The following is a 20,000-nucleotide window of genomic DNA, read 5'->3' as shown; positions in this document are numbered from 1 at the left end:
AAAGCATAGCCCCGCTCTGCCTGGCCTTGTGCACTTGTGCCTCTCCTGTTTTGTCCTTACGCTTGTTTCCTCTCCACCTGCCTGTCCAGCTTGCGCCCGTAGCCCTTAAGACTCGTCCATCTTAAGGCTCTGTTGACAGTGAACTGATCCTTTTGAAGTTTTCATTGAGCACCGTGTTATGGGAGGAAGCGCTGCTCCGAACGGCCCAGAGTTCTGTCCCTCATTAGGTTCTGCTTCCCCGACCGGGTGCGCCTGCTCTTCCACCATGGTGATCGATCCTCTCTCCGGTGACCACTCCAGAGGGGCCCCCATTATCTACCTCCGTCCTATTGATTATGGTGATGAAGAATATGTTGCCATGGTGGTAGCCTGAACCACTCTGTCTCTGCGGCATGTTGCACAGTCATATATTGCAGGCAAAGGAGTCGCTTTGCTGAAGAGCCCTCAAATTCTGTTGCGTTCGTGGTATTAAGTTTAACATGTTAGACTGAGTAAAAATGGAGGAAAAACAGAACTTTCAAAATTTGTTTTGAATATGCAAGACGATCGAAAGTCTTGAATCCGTGAGAGTTCAGCTGCTTAAAGATATCAGCTATGGCTCATGAGACATTATAACAAAAGCACCCGTTTAAATGACCAGCCATTACGGTCAAATGGAGACGGTGGAATCAATAAATTGTCCTATTTAGTTTTGCAGTATTCCTTGGGGGATTAGAGAGCAATAGAGGGAAGTTAAATTTCACAGTGGCAGAATTGGATTGAGGAGTCCTAGATGCAGAAATCTACTGCTCCCCCTGCCCCCCCTTGCTTCTCTTAAAGCCTCAGTAAATTTAAGCCTTCTCTGGGTTTTGTACTTTACTCAGTGCAGATTGCCTTAAGTGGCTTATGCCAATTGCAGCCACTTGGTTGAGGCTGGGAGATGCAGTGCACGAGAGGACAGGAAGGGAGACAAGAATTTAGCAGTTACAGACAAACTGGCTCCTTGGCCCCCCCAACCCCCCATTCTGATGTACAGCACGGATGAGTATCCTCCAGCTGTTCCTCCAATCAGAGCCTGCAACATGTTCACCTCTCCATGTGGCATCAAGACATGAGACCTTCCACATGCTTTTCCCACCGCCCCCACCCGGCTCCTTCCGCAATATGAAGTGTGTGTGTATGAATCTCCCCGAAAGCTGTTATACATATGCTGTCATTACAAGAGACCCTTGTTTCTAAAAGAGCTTTCTTTTAACCAAGAAAATTATAATCAGATCACCACCATGAGCTTGTAGTCTCTGAGAGCCTCTTTGCAGGTTCTTGAGAGCTGCTGTTGGGTTGAGGCTGTTCATTTCTGGGGGATGGGGCTGACGAACACCAGCGCTCCATGTCTGATGGCTGTAAGGGCGAATGGTTTCTCATTTTGTCCATCACACTCTAATTACCATGGCCTTGGCAGATCAATCCCTGATCCATTTTTTCCCCCCACTGCACAAATGTGTCACTTTAGCTGTATGTCTTTCCATTAGCTCACTCAATCATTGGCTGCTGATGAGACAGGGTGCAGTATGCCTTTCTTATTGGCCCAGGTCCAAGGCCTCTCTAATATAATCCTCTCCATCGATTACATTCTGTTGACTTTCAGGAGGTTTTTGCAGAGGAGTAATTAGGATCCTCCTGTCCCCCAGCTGTCCTGAAGAGCCAAACCCACTGATGTGCGCACACCTATTTTAGAGCCCTTTCTCATACTGCCGAATATCCTTAATGACATTGCGCTTGTGTCATTATGGTGTCGTGTTCTGTACAGTGCTGAGGTTGAAGTTTTTACGAACTGAGTTTGAGAATTCGCATATCTTAAAATAGTGAGGAATAATGAGAATGTTCTATGTCACTGACAATGACCTAATTTCTGGATCCTGATTCTGCTGTAACCCTATTTCACTTTTACCAGAAGCCTTAGAGTAACAAGAATTAAAATGCTTCATCAGTTAATGTGAGTTTATTTAAAGTAGAAGATTAGTTAAAGATTGGTAATAACAGCCTCCTTTACAGCTATTCGAAATGAGCATAGCGAAGGTATCATCCAAATGGATTTTAATTGAAAGTAGCATTGCCTAATCATCACCTGTTATCACAATATTACAAGAGTCTTGTTGCATTTCTAAAACAGCCTGTGTGGGGAACAGGCGAGGGCATGCGGTATAATTACATACATCTATGAGCTGGTGTAGTGTCTTTTGAAAGGATAATTGCTCGATCGTCCTGATTAAACCCTTTCCAGTGGAGAGTGAGTGAGAGGGTGCGGCACTGGGAGAGTTCTGCCACCCACTAAGAATGTGTGGGCCATCACGCCCTGTCTCTCCCGCTCATTCCTTACACAGGATGTTTGAAGCAGCCTAATTTACTCCGTTGACTGATATGCGCACAAAGTGTCTGCAGTTATCGCTCTGACCCGAACGATGTTTGTGGCTATGTGAGAGCATTACACGTTCCCTTTTCATCTCTGTGTTTAATGAACTGGACAGGAAAGCTTAGGGTGCCATTGATGTAAGCTGAATTCAGATCAACAAACCTCATAATGTGGTTTGTCCTTTGAAATACTATTTAAGGGTTAGTCAAGACGTACCCCTCCCCCACCTTTTAAGAATCGTTTAGGCTGAATTCCATGTTGGACTGCTTGTCATGTCTTTTTTTTGTTTGAAACTTGTGCTGGCCTGAAATGACCTCAGTCAGGCATCTACTGTGGTGTTTAGAAGTGTGCATCATGGGGCCAGTGAGCCCTCACACTGTGCCTCTGTTAATGTTTACATAATAGATGTCAAGTTGGCCAAGGAGTGAGGTCCATCAACATGCACCAGTTCACAAGTAACTCACTGCTTTGCTTCTCCATTTAAGGAGCTTGATCTAGCTTTAATAATGACAAGATTTTACAATGGTAAGAGCAAGGAAACCTCTGAGTTTTTCCTGACTGGTTCAACCTTGTGGTTCGAGGACAATTGGGACAGTTTTCTTTCTTGCGAAGTCCATTTTTGGGAGACAGCATGCAGGGCAGCTGGACCACAGCCTTCAGTACAGCCTTGGACTGACACATCATGGACTACAAAGGGCACTCACATTGCAGTAGGGGTCAGCTGCCTGTTGACAGTGGGTGTGGGGGTATGTGTGGGTGTGCGCGTGGGTATGTGTGTATGTGATTTGCATGCCTGGCTTTGCCTTTATGAATGACTGATGGTGTTATCCAGCACCCTGCCCACATTGATTTCCATCATTAGGCGTTGACGAGAGACATGGTTGTTGATGTTTTCATCGGGGACTCTCTCCCCACACTTCCAGTCAGATGATGATTTAAGCAGGCATGAATCATTAATGGACCACTTCTGCATGCGTTCTTATGTTTGTGCGGGTGCGAGAGGAGCGGCAGGAACTGAAGACCTGCTCCAGCTTGGCTCATGTCTCCCTGCTCGCCTCTGGCTGCTGCTACAGTCGTGCATTGAGTTTGACAGCCTGCACACTACACTGCATCTGTTTACACGTTTGTTTCCTGTGCCATTTGAATGGGATTTGACAAGCTTGAACAGAGTGTGTGTGGAGGATTAATAAGCTTAATGCTCCTTTGGAAAGCTTGGGACTTATGGAGAATATGTATCCACTTAAATCCAGTGGGCCCAGGGTGTCTGCTGCTGTGGACTTGGCTGCTGGTTCCATAGCTTTTGGCATCACTGCTGTTCCTTCTCAACAGTGCAGATTGTCAGTAGACAATAACGCAATACTTCCTACAGGCTTATAGACAGAGGAACATGCAAATGGTAGTTTTCAGTGATTATTAATTATGGCCCCGCTGATTTCAGTGGCTGCGTTGCTAACCACTTATTAGATGTCTGTAGAGTCATGTACCGAGTCATGAGGTCACCTCATCTGGCTTTCCTCCTTGTTCAAAGCAGCAATTGCTCCAGCAGCCAGGGAGGTGTCGTTTGAGCTCAAACTGGCGTTCCATTCCTGCACGTATACATCATCTCCCCCGTGTCACCGTTGCATTAAGTTGATGTTGTATTAACAGTTTACATACATCTGCCTGTGTTTTTCTCATGTTGACAGCAACATTGTCCCAAAGTAGCATCTGTTTCCACAAAGATGTGCTAAGCAGAGTGTGTAACCCATCCAGGCGAGCTTTCCAACAGCGTTTTCAATTTACCTCTCCAACTCTTCCCATGCTGAGGAGCGGGATGGATGCGGGAGCCGTCACGTCACGTGCCTCTTTGTCTTGTCCAATGAATCAAGACCCCCCCCCCCCTTTTTTTCTTCCTTTTTTGGTCCCAACAGCAGGTGAAAATCTAATTATACCAGGATGACGAGAGGAGGCGAGCTGTTGCCATATTTTAGCAGCTCTTAATTGTGTGCTAAAGAATCTGTCTCATGCACTCACTCCCATGCCGCGATGCACATTGAAAAATGTTTCTCTCATCAAAAGTGCGGGAAAATGCTCTCTTCTCCTTTTGTTTGCTTTCTTTGCTTTGTTATCACCTGCACATTCTTCTTTCTGTCATATGAAGTATTAGGAGGACATCTAGCAAAGAACAGACACACACCACATACATCAATTCTGAGATGCCTTTTCCTCCTTGGTTGGATGTTAAGAAATGTGAGCTGTAGGTATATGGTGAATTTATTCTTAGCTTAGTTCTAGCATCCCAAGGCTTTGGGCTCTAAAACTTTGTGTCTGGTTTAAATCCTCCTTAAATAGTTTTTATTTTGCTCCCTCACTTCACCTTTTTTCTTGGCTGCCTTTTGTAACATTGCTCAACACATTAAAACGCATCAGTCCAAGTTCGAAAGCAAGCCATTGATCATCCTGGCTATGGAGGAATTTGGCTCTTCTAATTATGGAATACACCCCCCCCCACCCCACCCCGGTTAGCACCGCAAAGCCCATCATGCTTAACCTCCTCATAGGGTTAATGCCTCAGGTTCAGGCCTCTCCTGCTATTGCCTTTTCCAGCGGCTAATGTGCTGCTGTGTGAGCGTAATTACGACCTGTCTTATGGCACCGCAAATGAGTGCTCTGGGCCTGCCTCCCCTAAGCTGCAGAATAACACACTCCACCTGAAGAGCCCGTGCGGAGTGGGCGAGGACGGATGGCTCTCTTTAATGGGCCTCCCGCATGTGAGCTAGCTCTCTCTCTCTCCCTCTCTCTGGCAGCCTGCTAATCGCGTCATGCAACACAGCCCAGATACATGTCAGGTTAAGTGGAAGCAGTGATTATTTATTTATGGACATCATTGCTAAATTGCTGATTACATATTTTGCTAGTGTCTAATTTCTTTACACAGTAATTTCTAAGGTTGAGGGCTACGTCAGCCCCTCAGAAAAAATTGATTTTTTATTTTTTTTTCCTTCTCCTCATGGCAGTTAGAGATGAATATAATAGTCTCCCTCTCTCTGGGGGGCAGTGCTTAAGTTATCTAATAGATGAGACATGCTTTACCTGTGCTGTTGGTCAGGAAGGGGGATTTCATTTGAGGACTAATCTGTCTCAATGAACCCAGGAGTAAACCTGCCACAGTTAACACAGACACCTCCACTGCCTTTTTAATACCTTACTGACCTGCTGTTCTCCTGTGGGCCTTTCATAATTACTGCCATGTCCAATGAACAGAAGGGGGGGGGGGGGGCATGTGTGGGTGCAGGCATGAGTGCGTTATTACATGTTAACCAGCTATAACAACATAATAGTTTGGACTGTCTGCGTTGACCTGAGCTGGATGTTTCTTTTCGTCTCATAACGGAACGGTCGCTTAATCAGCTGCAGACTTCGCTTTTTGGCTTTTCATTCGGATAGATACGTTTGATGGGGCCCAAGGGTTGATTGTCAGACTCTGAGGATCGGCAGTTGGGGGGGGGGGGGGGGGGACAGAGCATTTTAAAAGCCTTGGCAAACTGTCGGGCTTTTATGTCATAGGCTCTGTGCCATTAAGCTGAGCAGCATTAGATCAGGCCCTGTAGAACATGTTTCTGTAGACGGGCAAAGAGGAACCAGATGCTGTATGGCCTGTGAGGAGTCTGGTGTAGTCAGATGAGCCCTGAACATCAAACAGACCCTCCGAGCCTTTGGTATGCTGAATCCTGCTGCTCCTCTCCATTAAAATGGATTTATCATCTGTTTTATTGGTTTAATTGACTCTCTCAAAATAAAACCAAATGTAAAATATGCTGGGGAGTGTTCACATTCTTCTACATACTTGCTATATCTTTCGTTTACACTCTGTAAGTATAAAGGTAATCTCTTAGCTATGTTATCTTTACTGAACTCCACTTAACTGCCCTCTCTCACCTGATCATTCTAGATGATTGAATCTGCTGGTCAGCGGCCATCAGCGCTCCCCTCAGAACTGGTGTGTTTCTATGACGATCATCTCTACTCTATCCAGGGCTGCCGTAGGTGCCCGTGGTGCATGACTTTTCCCAGATGGCTGGCATGATAGCCAGGTGTCAGGTCAGTGCGGTCAGCCCAGGACAGCTTTGCGTATCGATCTCCCCAGCAGCACGATTAAGTGGGATAAAACGTGCTGGCGGCAGCACACTAGAGTCCTTCTTGTCCAGCCCACAGCAGTCAGGATCCGAGAGCACGTCTCCTTAACGCAGGGGTAAGGAATGCAAAACGCAGGCTTTTGAAGGACCAGAATAAACCAGAGCAGATGTATGCCAAGCATGAATGCTGTGGCTGAAATGGGGAATTCATTTGTCTCCCTACATAGATTTTTAGCTGACAGACTGCACTAATTCATAAATGAGACATTGTGTATTATTGCTTTCTGGAGTGGCGGGTGACCTTTCACGGGGAGCTTGGGGTTTGGTTTTCCTTCCACAGAGAGGATGGCCAGAGACTAGAGCACCTTTTGGAAATTCACAGCAGGCCATGGTAGTTCCGTAGTAGTGCTGGACCTCGTTGTTTCCTGCGTGCTCTCTCGCCCAACGTTTGTGAAGGGCTCGAGCCCACAGAGCAGCGCTTGAGCAGGCAGCAAGCTGGGCATCCACCTGGCCACCTCTCCAACTTCAAACACACCAACATTAAAGTTACAATAATGCAGTGGGCTGCTTCTGTCGCACAGTGTTCACACAGCACAGCCAAGGTGCGCTTAATGACGGCAGTACCACTGATACACGCGCACAGTGTGCAGACACGCATACAAAGACCATTTGTAGCTCGGTGCAGACAGCCTGCTAACCTCCCCTGCAGCCCACTGGGTTTAGTACTGTAGAACCAACCTAACGTTTGTCTCCTGAGATGTCCACCATTCCTTAGGGTTTAGTTCTCTCACCACTGCTGAAGCTGCCCTGCCTACAGTAATAGTCTACTTCTAGTATACTCTATACTAGTAGTATACTCACAGGAATCATTTTATACTCTACAGTTTATTCCTGCAAATAAGAATTTATGCTCATATTCAATAGTTCTGAGTATTTGAGGCATCATATGTTTTTCATAGTTATGAGGAGTTCAGTCATGTGTTCTGATGGTGCTTCTTTGGACAAGAACAGTGCAAAACGCAACACGATGACTTTGCAAAAGTGTATTTATATGCAATATTATAGCTGTCATAAATTTCAGTGACAGTCTTGCGGAAATGTTCAGGTCTGTGCTTTATATTACAAACTTGGAGGAGAAAATGGGGACATTTTGTTATTGCTAACAATGTAGATATTTCACATAGTGTTCACCCACATAACACAATGTGCACTAGGCTTGTGAATGGCTCTGCAGCCAGACAGCTTTCCTGATTCCTCCTGTGAACTGTGTAATAGCTGACACAGTCACACTAAACACATGAAGGTCACTTCTCTCCTCTTTCCACTCTCAGTCACAAAAGCCTCATCTGTTTTAATGGAGTGTTCTCACAGCGCCTGAGTTAGCCTCTGTAAAAGCTCTAGTCTAGCCATCATGTACTCTTTGGTCATTCTCTCACTCAGCCCTTTGTATTCTCTCTCTCCCTCTCTCTCTCCCGCTCACTCTCTCTTATACGGTGCTTCTGAATTATTCTCAGGGCAAGATGAACTGTATCAAAGGTACTAGCTCAGTGTTTGGTTTCAGGTTTAAACGTGAAGGTGTTTCCTTACCTGTTTCGCATTCATTCACACAATGGCCCAAGTAGCCTCTCTTGTTTCTCAGTAAGAAGAGTCCAGGCAAGACCTTTGTTTTCCACTTCATCAGATGCTAGCATGTTCTTTTCTCTTTTTCCCCCTTCCCTCCTCGTAGAACAAGGGCTGGAGCACAGCCATCTCAATGCTCTGACTGCTCTCCCAGGCCATGCTAAGCAGCAGAGAGGAGAAATCACACCATGCGTTTGGACTGCCTCATCTCTGCTAGCACACACTTCTGGTACACTCAGCCAGACTGAGTGTGCTGAACTTGCACAATCCCACAGTTTTTGTTTTAGGGTTTCACTTTGTTTGTTTGTTAAGATGGCATTTTAGAGTAAGCAACAAAACCTCAGATTTCCTAGTTTGAAGGTTGTGACATGTTATTTGTCTATCCCAGATTGTCAGTGGTTTAGATCACTGTGCAGTTCTCCATGGGCCCAGCACATCTGTTGTGTTTGCTAAGAACCTAGTGATCTATTTCTGCTCCTTCCTGTTACTAAGGCCAGGAGCAAAGTCATGAACCTGGTGTGCGGCGCTCTTCGGAGAGCTTGCATGACCTTGCAGGTTTCCCTGGCTGGGGAGGTGGGCCAAGGTGCCCTGGGTTTTATTGGATTGTCTGCATGAACTCTCTCTGCTCACTGAAGGAAGGCTTCTGTAATTATGTACTCCATTTTTCATCATTCATTTTCATCTCCTAAAAGCTTAATCCTGTTTGCATGTCATGATGCCGGCCATTATATCAAGATGAAACATGTTTACTGCTTTGAAACAAAGAACATTAGCAAGTTGGTTTTTTTTCCTCCTTTGTTTGCGCGCGATTCATATGCTCTATGCTGTCCTGAGATGACCACCTCTCTTTCATCTTCAGAGCCTCCAGCCTGCAGCTGTGTAGTGTGAAACATGTGTAGTGTGTGGAAGTGCTTGGCACCTACTTCGGTGCCCAGATTAAAACCTTGCTTCTGTTTTGAAAACAATGCCCAGATAATATGTCTGTGACTGAGTCGCTGGTGCTCCTTGGGTTTAGTGGGTGGATTTCTTGTGGACATACTACACCTTATCCACACGTCTTGGCCATGTTTTAAGGCCTGAGCTCTCTAATGTCCTTCTCCATGCAGGGTTTCTTCTTGACCGTGTCGCCGGAGTCGATCCTGAAGGTGGCCAAGCATGCCTCGGAGAACAACAAGATCTTTGGGATTAATCTGTCTGCCCCCTTCATCTGTCAGGCATTCAAGGATTCCCTTCTGAAGGTCATGCCATATGTGGATGTCCTGTTCGGCAATGAGACGGTGAGTCAGCCTGTTACAGACCTGTCATGCAGTATGCTTGAACTTGTGGAGAGAGGGAGGGAGGGAGGTGGGAAAGAAAGGAGGGTGGGAGAGATAGACAGACAGAGATGGAGAGAGAGAATGTTAACATGTCACTTAAGTCCCCCTAATCAGACTGTCTTATCATGTACTAGTAAGACACTTGTTAATTTATTGATCACGACCTAAGCATGTGTGGAATTGGATGGGTGTAACAACTTTATATACACGTATAGGGGCGAACAGGCTAAGAGTCAGACTTAGGCTGGCTTAGAAAGCGTGCACTGATGAGATGTGAGGCTGTGTGTAGGGTTTAGCTTTCCTCCCTTAGCTCCTTGGCCTACGCGGTTTGTTTCTTCATCACTGTGAATGTTCCATCGGTGGGACAGAGATTCCAGAATCCCCTTAAATTAGTGTCTTACCTCAGATTGAGAGTGCCTCTGCCTTCTGGGAGTTATCACAGTTCCATACACGTGGTGTGTGTGTGTGTGTGTGTGTGTGTGTATGCCACGGCACACTGTGACAGACAGGCAGTCTGGTAAATTGTGTTTTTTTTGTGTGTGTGCTGGGCGTTGGGCGTCAGGCCTGACAGGCCGAAAGCTGCGGCGTGCTCTGGATCGCCTCCCTGCAGCCCTGCTGTTCTCTCTGCCCTCCTCGGATTGGCCGAGAGCCACTGCACGCCAACCACTGATTGGATATTAAACACCACTCGTCCTCCAAGTCAGCCAGCCTCCTCCCAGGCTTCTTATGGCAGGAACACCTGTGCTAGTCCATTTAAAAAGCAACGTGGCCACAGCCGCCCTTTCAGCTAGACTAATTAGATAGTCAGTGCACGCATGCACAAACACACTTACACACGCACATCCATGTGGACTGCTGGAGTCTTCGATTCAGCTGTAGTAATGTGTAACTCTTGGGGGGGGGGGGTGCGCGCGTGTGTTTTCTGCTGGTACAGGGCTGAGTGTTTGGCAGCTGGAGCTTGTCTGTGTGTGAGGGGACTGGGGCATGCAGACAGGGCTTTATCTGTGGTGACAGCATGGGCGCAGTGAGGGACAGTCAGGCCCGCACCAAGCTCCTCGCCCACTTAACTGGCACGCATGAAGTGTGGAATATCCCAGGAGCAGCACTGGCCTAATTGAGTCCTTCCCCGCTCCCCTTCTGCCTGCCTGCCTCCATGACATAAACCAGAGAAAGTGAAACGTTTCAGGAAATGTAACGGCGTCCAGTTAATTAAGTGCGAGAGCTGCGCAGTCAGAGCCGAAACCAGATGGCACCGAATTACGCTCGCAAAGAACTCGCCATAAGCACGCGCTCACCATAACACGCATATACACACCCATAATCGCAAACAATTTGCCCTCCATTTGCTGCACACATGATAAAATTCAACAATGCGAATTGTCATTACCGATGAATTTGTTCGGCAGAAGGCTCAGACAATGGGGATAAATGGCATGATTAATTGGAACAGAATGAATAACCCTGACTGATGTGGAATAAGCAGTGATTAACTCCATCTCTGAGCTCAGATTGTTTTAAATAACAGGGGAGTTAAAGCCATGATTGCTGGGAGGTTGTGAAATGATTGAAATGGCTTCTCCACTGCTTGTGAGGCAGCATGAGAGAGACAGTGAGAAGGAGTGTCTGGGAGATCTGCCTCATTGTGCTGATCTGCCCAAAGGCCTTTTCCCAAAGACCTCAGAGTCCCCGCCCAGCTCTCACATGAATAATATTATTCAGCTCCCAGTGCACCCAGACCAAAGGGGAAATTGGAGCCTTGGTCCTTTGACATTTACCAGGACAAAAGCAAAAAAAAAGATAAACAGATAAAATGTGACTTCCTTACCCAAGTTTGTGCGTGTGTGTTTGTGCGTGTGTGTTATTTAGATTAACCAAAAAGGTTAATTTACTGTCTTCTGTTCTGTTCAACCCTTTGTGAATACCTTTTTTTTTCCTTTATCTAGTTTGGCTGAATAGTAGGTGTGTGCGCTCACACGGAGGGTAAAGTGATGATTCTCCATGTCCTTAAGAGTATGCCCTCCCTGGATGTTTTCATGTGCATGATGGCCAGTTCAGGGGAAAAAAGCCTCAGGCAGCGAGTGATTTTGCTTGGCCTGGTGCCCCCAGCCCACAGCTGATTTGGCCCCAGTCAACATTCAAACACATATATACACTCACACACACACACACACACACACACACGCTGCCAGTAAGAGCGTTGAGCCCCAATAAGTCTCTTCTGGTGCTGAATACTATGGATGGCCAAAAACACTTTTTAAAACCTAGATAAGAAATCACAAAATAAAGGAGCCCAGGCAGAGAGGGAGTGAGGAGGTGGAGAGGAAAGTGAGGTAATTAAAAAATGCTTAAGAGTGAGCGGCTGTCGAGGGAACTTGAATGCAGGATGTACACTTCTCCCACGACATCACCCACAGCACTCAATTAAATCCTGTCTGTCTGCATACGCCTCCTGTGCACCAGTGGCCGAGGTAACATGGGCAGTCACAGAACTGCTGGGTGCTTTCCCTTCCCAGAGTGCTTGGGCTAGTTGTCAGTGTAACTGCGTATTTGTTGGAGGAACCTTAAACCAACGCCTTTGGTTTTTAAATGGTGGTTTGAGTTTACAAGCAAAATAGATCACAAATAATAAAAAAAAAAAAACACAACACACAATTGGTGCATGTGCACTATAACAGAGCAAAGGCGCTGAGTTTGGGGGAAAAAGATGCTTGGAAGAAGTTTGGGTCATCCAGACAAAGTGAGTAGCTTGCGAGAGCATGATGGATGTGTGTTTTGGAGCTCCGCACAGGTCGTACTGGCGTGCCTAGACTAGAACCCCCGCGCTGTATCTCCACCCCTCAAATGGAAACAAAGGTTCTGTGGATGGGTGGTTTGTTCTCACGCAGTTCCTATTTCTGAGAGGGATGTTTGAGGACTTGCGTGCATGTTGCTGTGGGCCTCCAGTAGGGGAGCGCTGGGGAAGTTCACCTAATAGCTACGATCTGCGCACTCAGGGGGTTTGCCCAGAATAGCCCTCAGCATGAGACCCATGGGCCTTTTTTTCCGGTGGAGGAGCCTGTACCAGGCCCTGCAGCAGAGCCGGCTGCCCGTCCGGGGAGGCGCGTTCTAATGATGGATGGATGAGAAGACATTGTGCAGAGGGCAGATCAATAGCTGCCACCGAGGCCAGTGTGTTTCTTTGGCAGTGGGACTGAGTGCAAGATGTCAGCTTATTGTTGCCAGTTTGATTTGGAGAAGTTTAACACCAGCATGCTCTGCTGCTCTGTACACCAGGCTGGGCATCAGCTTGCCCCCTGGGGAAGCCCACACCGAGCAGGCCCCAGCGCCTCTCTCGCACAAGAGGAACTGCAGAAGGATGCAGTGGGTTCAGCTGATATTCATATTGTTTTTACATTGTCATTTTCCAAATTGAAATATTATATCAAATATCTAGTATTATAAAATGAGTAATTATTCAATTTATAGTTATTTTAGCAAATTAAAACTACAGTATAAGATTTTTATGTATTGATTTTTTTTTTTTTCATCTGCTACAATTCTGTGATGTGCACAATTATATCGATTATATTACACAATTATACCATTTGTACATAAACACACATTCTGTCCTGTCTCCATGCTGACGGCTTTGTCTCCTGCCATGGAAGGAAGGGGGTGGGGGGTTCTCCAGGGAAATGCCCCGCAGGGAAGTGATCCCTCTAACGAGATCAGTGCTGCCAGTGCCTGTCAGGCTATGCCCTTGCACTCACCTTGCACTTACCTGTTGTCACCTCCAGAGCATTAAAAACAGAGTAGCTGAGAGCTTTAGTGCTGTTTTTTTGCCTTTACACACACAAAAACTACTTGTAGGAACCCTTGCTAGTGTGTGGACTAACTGAAGCTGTGTGTGCTTGGAAAGTTGTGTTGAGTTAAAGGAGCTGTCAAAACAAACACAAACTGGGCTTACAGAGAGAATAGTAAATTGGAATAAATTGGTAGTGTCGTTGTTTATATTTTCTTCAGTATAGAAGGTTTTCTTGTTGTGCTTGCATGCATGGATGTGTTAAGTTCGTCTAGAGTTGATCAAAGCAGTGCATTGCACCTTGTGTGTGTGTGTGTGTGTGTGTGTGTGTGTGTGTGTGTGTGTGTGTGTGTGTGTCTGGTCTGGCTGGCCTATGGCTCAGAAGACCTGCCTGTGAATGTGTGCATTTACCTCCTCTATATTTACCCATGCTCATTAGCTGGTTTATTTATCGTGCCAGGGCCGCAGCTGGAGCCTGAAGCCCACAGACTTGTTTACGTGCTCGCGTACATTCCTGTGATGGGACCAGGAACAATGGCAGGCTTTGAAAGTGATCGGAACATACTCGGACACGGTAATAAGGCTGTCATTGAGAGAGATGTCACATGTGTTGAAGTGGAAATGTTTTCTCTCGCCGGCCCCTCTCTGCCACACCGGCTGGAAGAGACAGCATTCAGCACCCCTGATTCTGGTAATGATATCATTATAGCGAGCAATTGCTTCTCATGCATTGTTTAACAAAGGCACATTTGAAGTGCCCTGCTGAAACCTCAGACAGAGCTTTCACATGTTGCAAGTGCCCTACTAGGTGAGAGGAGGGAGAGAGGAGATCAAGAGGAAATACCTGCCGCTTTAAAAAAAAAAAAAATTTATCCTTAAAGAACGAGAGCTGAATTATCATCTCAAAATGATGGCCGGCTAAAGGCAAGGCTTGTTGTTAAAGTGGACACACTTTGTCACGTGTGCTCTTCCAGCCGGAGGTGTTTTGATGGTTTTATTATGGAGGTTGCGCCGTATCGAGCACTTCCTTTAAGAGCTCACACTGTGGATGTTTCCATTCCCCTCCGACTGTGTCGCTAGCTAGCAAAGTCCAGCCCGGTTTCTCCTCCTGCAGTACAGGGACCACCTGGCCACGTGAGCATGCTGCACCGGTCAGAGCGTACTCCCAGGCTAGGGTCGCCGCACATCCCAACCTATCGCCTGTAGCGGGGTGCGTTGCTCCCAGGCTAGCATCGGTGTACAGCACCTGTAGCAGTGTGTGTGGCTCCCAGGCTAGCATCGCTGCGCAGCACCTGTAGAGGTGTGTGTGGCTCCCAGGTTAACATTGGTGCACACAACAACTCATTGCCAGTAGCGGTGTGTGGTCAAGCTGCTTTTCCTGCGATCTATTAAGTGTCTCTAATGAAAGAGCATTTTATGTGAAAATGAGGCAGAACATGCCAGTCGTGGCTGCAGGCAGTCACACTGCACACTGTTAACTTGATTAGACAATGATCAGGTATTTTCCTGCTTTGTTTGTGGCTGTGCTCTTGTTTGATGTCAAGATTAGCATACGGGGACCACTTTCACTAGTTCGCTACTCTTTAGTGGTAATTGCAACAGACAATGGTAAATAAAGAATTGGTGGGTTTAAATACATTTCTCATGTAAAGGTCTTTCCTTTGTGGTTACCGTGCCTCTTTCCCTCTCGCCTCTTGCTCTGTTGTTTGTCGCTCCTCATGCTCCACTTGGCCTGCTGCATTCTCGAGGGAGTACCTTAACACCTCAGCAGTGCTCGCTTTCTTTCCCTAATCTTTCCCTTCCCCTGCCCAGCTTACTGTATCGATATCCATCTGCCGGCCTCCTCCGACACCACTGAACCCCGTGTTCACAGCCCTTGGCCGTTGCCTGGCTCATGTTGGGATGTGTATGTGTGTTTTTGAGTGCGAGTGTGTATATGACTCGCAGGCTGTGATTATGAAATTATACCTCGATTGCCCTCAACAGTAACCAACAATGCTGCCTTTGTTTTGTTGCTGTCTCTGCAGCAACTGCTAACCCAGTGTTTTTCACCACAGTTCTAATCTAGTGCAAAATCATGTCAGGAAAATAACATCTCATGACTGCTGCGGTCAAGCTACCCCTCATGTTGTGATTTTTTTTTTTCCCGCACTCGCTGTTGAATGGAGTGATGGGCGTCTCCCTGTGGCCTGGAAGCGCCAGGTCCGGCCGTGTGGCTCCTGCCCTTTTCTCCGCTCCTGCCAAATACAGCTGCTGCACCTAACCCCGAGCCCTGCCCGTGCGCCCAGAAACTCGTCTGGCTTTGAGCCGTAAGCTGCTTTAGCGTCGCGGGTGTTCACCCAGGACGGGGATGAAAGAGCCTGCTGGAGCAAGGGAGCCCACTGGCAGGGCATCTTCAGCCCCCCGGCCCACCAGAGTCCTGTCTCTGGCCTAGCTGGATGTCAGAGTGTGTTAGCCCTGTCCAGTTAATGCTTCTTTATCCTGCTCAGTGGTTGCAGACGCGGTCTCCTGGCTATCATTCCTCATTAAGCCGCTCCGCTTCGACCTCCGTCTCCGGTTCCACACCAGCTCTAGCGCTCTCTCACTCCATCTCGACCTGCGTGTCCGGTTCCACGTACCATCTCCAGCGTTCTCTCACTCTGCCTCGACCTCCGTGTCCGGTTCCACACCAGCTCTAGCGCTCTCTCACTCCATCTCGACCTGCGTGTCCGGTTCCACGTACCATCTCCAGCGTTCTCTCACTCTGCCTCGACCTCCGTGTCCGGATCCACACCAGCTCTAGTGCTCTCTCACGCCGTCTTGACCTCCATCTCTGGTTCCGCACTGGCTCCAGCGCTATCTTCCTCTTCCTCTTTTGTTCTCTAGTTCCTCTCCCAGCAGGCTTTTCCCACACGCAGCATGTAGCAGGGGGTGTGTCGGGTCTCGCAAGTGTCTTTACCACTGCGTGCAATTTGTGCAGCTCAATTTGAAGAAGGGGGTAATGTAGAGAACCCATGATGAGTGTGTCTCGCTGATTTTCAGGGCTGAACTCCATGGGCCACTGTGGATTCAAATCAGGAACACAGCTTTCCGAATGGGAAAATCCAGGTGTAGGCTTTCCAATAACGAAACTCCCTCTGTGACTTGGTGCATGAAGGATGTTCTTACTGTTTCAGATGCATTCTTTTGTCCTTGTACTTGAACAGTTATGGCCCTCATAATGCTTTTAGGATGTATAATATGGCAAGGACACGTTTTGAGTGTTAATTGTGTGGTTTTTCCAGAGTATGATTCTTGAAAGGTCTTGCACTTTCACGATCTTGACCAGTGAAGAGTGTCTGTTTCAATTTTCCGAAGGGGTTGAACTAACACTAATTCCAGGGGCTAATCTTGAAATAATGCTACTTAATCACTCTTAATAAAAGAGTATAAAAGATTGGTTCACCTTGGCTGCCAGATAGATACTTTGTCAGATCATTGAGCTGTAATTGGTGCAATGAAACCTGGGAGCTTTTCTACAGGGATTTGGAATTTTCTCAACTTTATGGTGCAAAGCGTAGGCCTAACCTTGGTGTGTTTGACCTCTGTTCCACACACATACACACTGACACACACATACACATTCTCACACAGAGCTCTATGACCCTGAAAAGACTCTTAAAGCCCAGGACTAGAACCCAACACAAACAGCTAAATGTCAGACAAGAGGCAGGTTTACACAGTGCTTGTAAGGCTTTGTGGTTGTTTTAGATAGAGCCATGCTTTCTTTCCTTTTTCTCAAAACATTTAAGATTGTGTGTGCGTATGAATGAATGAGTGTGTCTGTGTGTATCTGTGCGTGTCCGTGTGTGTGTTAGATTAATGGACCCGTCTTGGGTCTATTATACTGTGGTCATGACGGACAGACTGCATGCAGCCCTGCTGGGACCCTCTGTCCTTCCGGCCATGTAGCTGGGCCCTCCCTGCCCCAACCGTCTCCACCCACCTCCCTGCCCCAGCCCTCTCCACCCACCTCCCTGCCCTAGCCCCCTCCACCCCCCCCCCCCCCCCCCCAGCCTCTAAAGGGCCGAGTTGTCACAATTGCTCCCTGGGTTCAGCCTGCCAAGCAAAGGGCAAGGCACAACGCACACATAACTACATTCATTTCTCCATCACAGAGCTCGTTGTTTTATTGTTCTGAACCAAGTGCCAGTAGCCCTCCTTCAGGTGCAGCTTCTGATGGGCTGTCTCCCCATGGCTGTGTTGGCTGGAGAGCACAGTCTGAGTGTGCTCGTGCTCCTGGCTGCCTGTGGCGGCTTGCTGCCTCGGATGCCTCTGATGGCAGCTCGGCTTATGCACAAGCCTGCATCAGCTCGGAGCCGAGGGGAGCGGAGGATTTTGAAATCGGATATTCGTTTAATGTGCATTTTATGAGGGGGAAATAAGAGCAGCATGCCGAGGCGATGCGCTGTGCTCTGCAGAGGGTGCGAGTGCTCTTGGGAGATGGGAGCATGCGGGCTCAGGGAAAAGCGCTCGCTCCAGCACGGTGTAATTAAGGGTTTGTGTGTGCTTTGTTTTGCAGGAGGCTGCCACGTTTGCTCGGGAGCAGGGCTTTGAGGTAAGTGGACGTAGGATCACGCTCACCCAACAGATCCTAAAGGATTATTTTTCAGCTGATAATGAAGTTCTTTTTCGGACAGTGATTGATGCGCTATTATACTCCTGTGGCCCCCTCGCAGTGGTCGCCATAGCAACCTGGCAGTCGTCATGGTTTCTTTGTTCAGCCAGCGCTGCTGCGCTCGCTCTCACACACATCATCCACACACATTCTCTCCTCTACTCTGTCTCTCTCACTCTCTCTCTCACACGCGTGCATACACACACACACACACACACACACACACACACACCACTCTCCCTGTCCTTTTCTGTTATGACGCATTCCTCCCAGGTCTGCACCCAACATCGCCTACAGATGTTATTTATTGAATTTTGAGAAGGCTCTTGGGAAGAGGGAGAGGAGTCCTGCAGGGTGGGCTGCGGATGAGACATCGTTGGCAGGTGGCTTTGTTAAGGAGTCCACCTTGTTAGCTTCATTAGACTGAGTAAGGATTCATTGCTCAGCTGTGGTATTATCCTCAATTATGCAGAGGTGTAGACCCCCCCCCCCCCAAAAAAAAAAAAAAAACAACCCTTCATAAATACTGGATCACCTCTCCCTGTAGCCTCTGAATATGTAAACAAAGTGATTGACCATGTTAACACATATCACATCAGAATAATGGGAGTTATCTGACTGAATAGGGGAGAGCAGCTAATGCTAATGTGGTACTGGCATCTCTGCACTCGGATTCGCAAGAGGGGTCTCTGTTAAATGAAAATTCATAAGGAAAGTAAATGTGAGTTTAGGAACGATATGCTTAAATAATTGAAGTGGCTTATCTATTTTTTTCATTTTTTTGACTGCAGAGCTATCCGCCTGAATGTGTTTCTTCTTGGTATGAATAATTGTCTTCCAGGATCACTCAAGGTGCGATCGACGTGACTGGAATGCAGAACAGATTCTGGCAGTAGAGTCAGTTAGAGAGTGGGAGGTGGGGGGAGAGAGAGAGAGAGAGAGAGAGAGAGAGATGAATACAGAGAGAGAGAGAGATGAATACAGAGAGAGAGAGAGAGATGAATACAGAGAGAGAGATGAATACAGAGAGAGAGAGAGGGGAGAGAGAGAGAGAGGGAGAGAGAGAGAGAGATGAATACGGAGAGAGAGAGTGGGGGAGAGAGAGAGAGAGAATGGGGGAGAGAGGGAGAGGGGGGAGAGAGAGAGAGAGAATGGGGGAGAGAGAGAGAGTGGGGAGAGAGAAATGAATACAGAGAGTGGGGGGGAGAAATGAATACAGAGAGGGAGAGAAAGAGCGAGAGGGAGAGAGGGAGACGGAGGGCTGGTGAGCCACAGAGAGAGAAAAAGAGAGGAGGGGTGAGGGGGTGAGGTTGCATTGCACAGTGTAAATATATAAATGGCAAGCCCTGTCACACACTGTGAGTACCTCTTCACTGATGTCATGCACGTCAAGTTGATTTAGGGCTCATGAGCAAAAAAAAGGAAAGAAGAGGAGAAATATACAGAATTTGTGACACAGAAGTATTTAGCTTGCTTTTGTCTCGGAAGCCCACATATGAACTCAAACTTTGGCAATTGCAGTACAGATTAAGGTGAATTATAAGCATTTGGGAACCCAACAGAATGGGCCTAGTAAATTTTTGTGAATTTATTTCACTTGTCTTTTCTGAGATGTATTCGTGCACTCCGAGACGTCTCCACACAACAGCTGACTTTCCACATCAGCTACTCAGGCAAACTAAGGAGCCTTCATACTGACACTGGCAGATTGACTCTCTGTGCTTCAGTTCACAGTGCTTCACAAGAGCACATCCCCTCTGCTATTAAACCAGCCAGAGCACCCACCACTCCACCTCCTCACAGTGCCTAGAGAGGTTTTTCTCTTTTTTTTTTATTTTTTTTAATTCAGATTTATGATTATTCTCACTTTTGTACTGTGTAGCAAACAAATTGTCAGCGTGATGTGGCGGCAGTCACTTTGAACTGATTATATGGATTTTATCATGGATCTGGGATTTAAATCCTTGTAATAGTGATGTACCTACTGAAGCCTTTGAATGGATGGTGGCTGCATTGGAGGAACAGGTTCATAAGCCTTGGCAGATATGGCTGTCTGAGACCAGATTCTACTCATGAGGCGTTGCGCCAGTGACGGTGTGCTCAGGACGGTTGTGGAGAAGAGAAGGTATTTTCACATTAGCTG

General features: G+C 47.2%; 1 protein-coding gene across 3 annotated transcripts in view; it reads left to right on the top strand.

The window, feature by feature from the left end:
• Window positions 1-20,000, top strand: part of adka (adenosine kinase a) — a 105,138-nt gene that overhangs the window by 67,359 nt on the left and 17,779 nt on the right. For 2 of the 3 annotated variants that reach the window (XM_027017632.3, XM_027017634.3), the window contains exons 7-8: window positions 9,231-9,401; window positions 17,762-17,797. In XM_027017632.3, coding sequence (XP_026873433.2) covers window positions 9,231-9,401; window positions 17,762-17,797 — 207 coding nt within the window. The remainder of the gene's footprint in view (window positions 1-9,230; window positions 9,402-17,761; window positions 17,798-20,000) is intronic. The other variant, XM_081725006.1, reaches the window with a different exon arrangement.

Source organism: Electrophorus electricus, chromosome 12, assembly GCF_041902795.1.
Source record: "Electrophorus electricus isolate QZ-2024a chromosome 12, ASM4190279v1, whole genome shotgun sequence".
In the NCBI taxonomy this organism is placed as follows: Eukaryota; Metazoa; Chordata; class Actinopteri; order Gymnotiformes; family Gymnotidae; genus Electrophorus; species Electrophorus electricus.
Note: the sequence above shows the minus strand (reverse complement) of the source record. Positions and strands in the feature narration are given on the sequence as shown.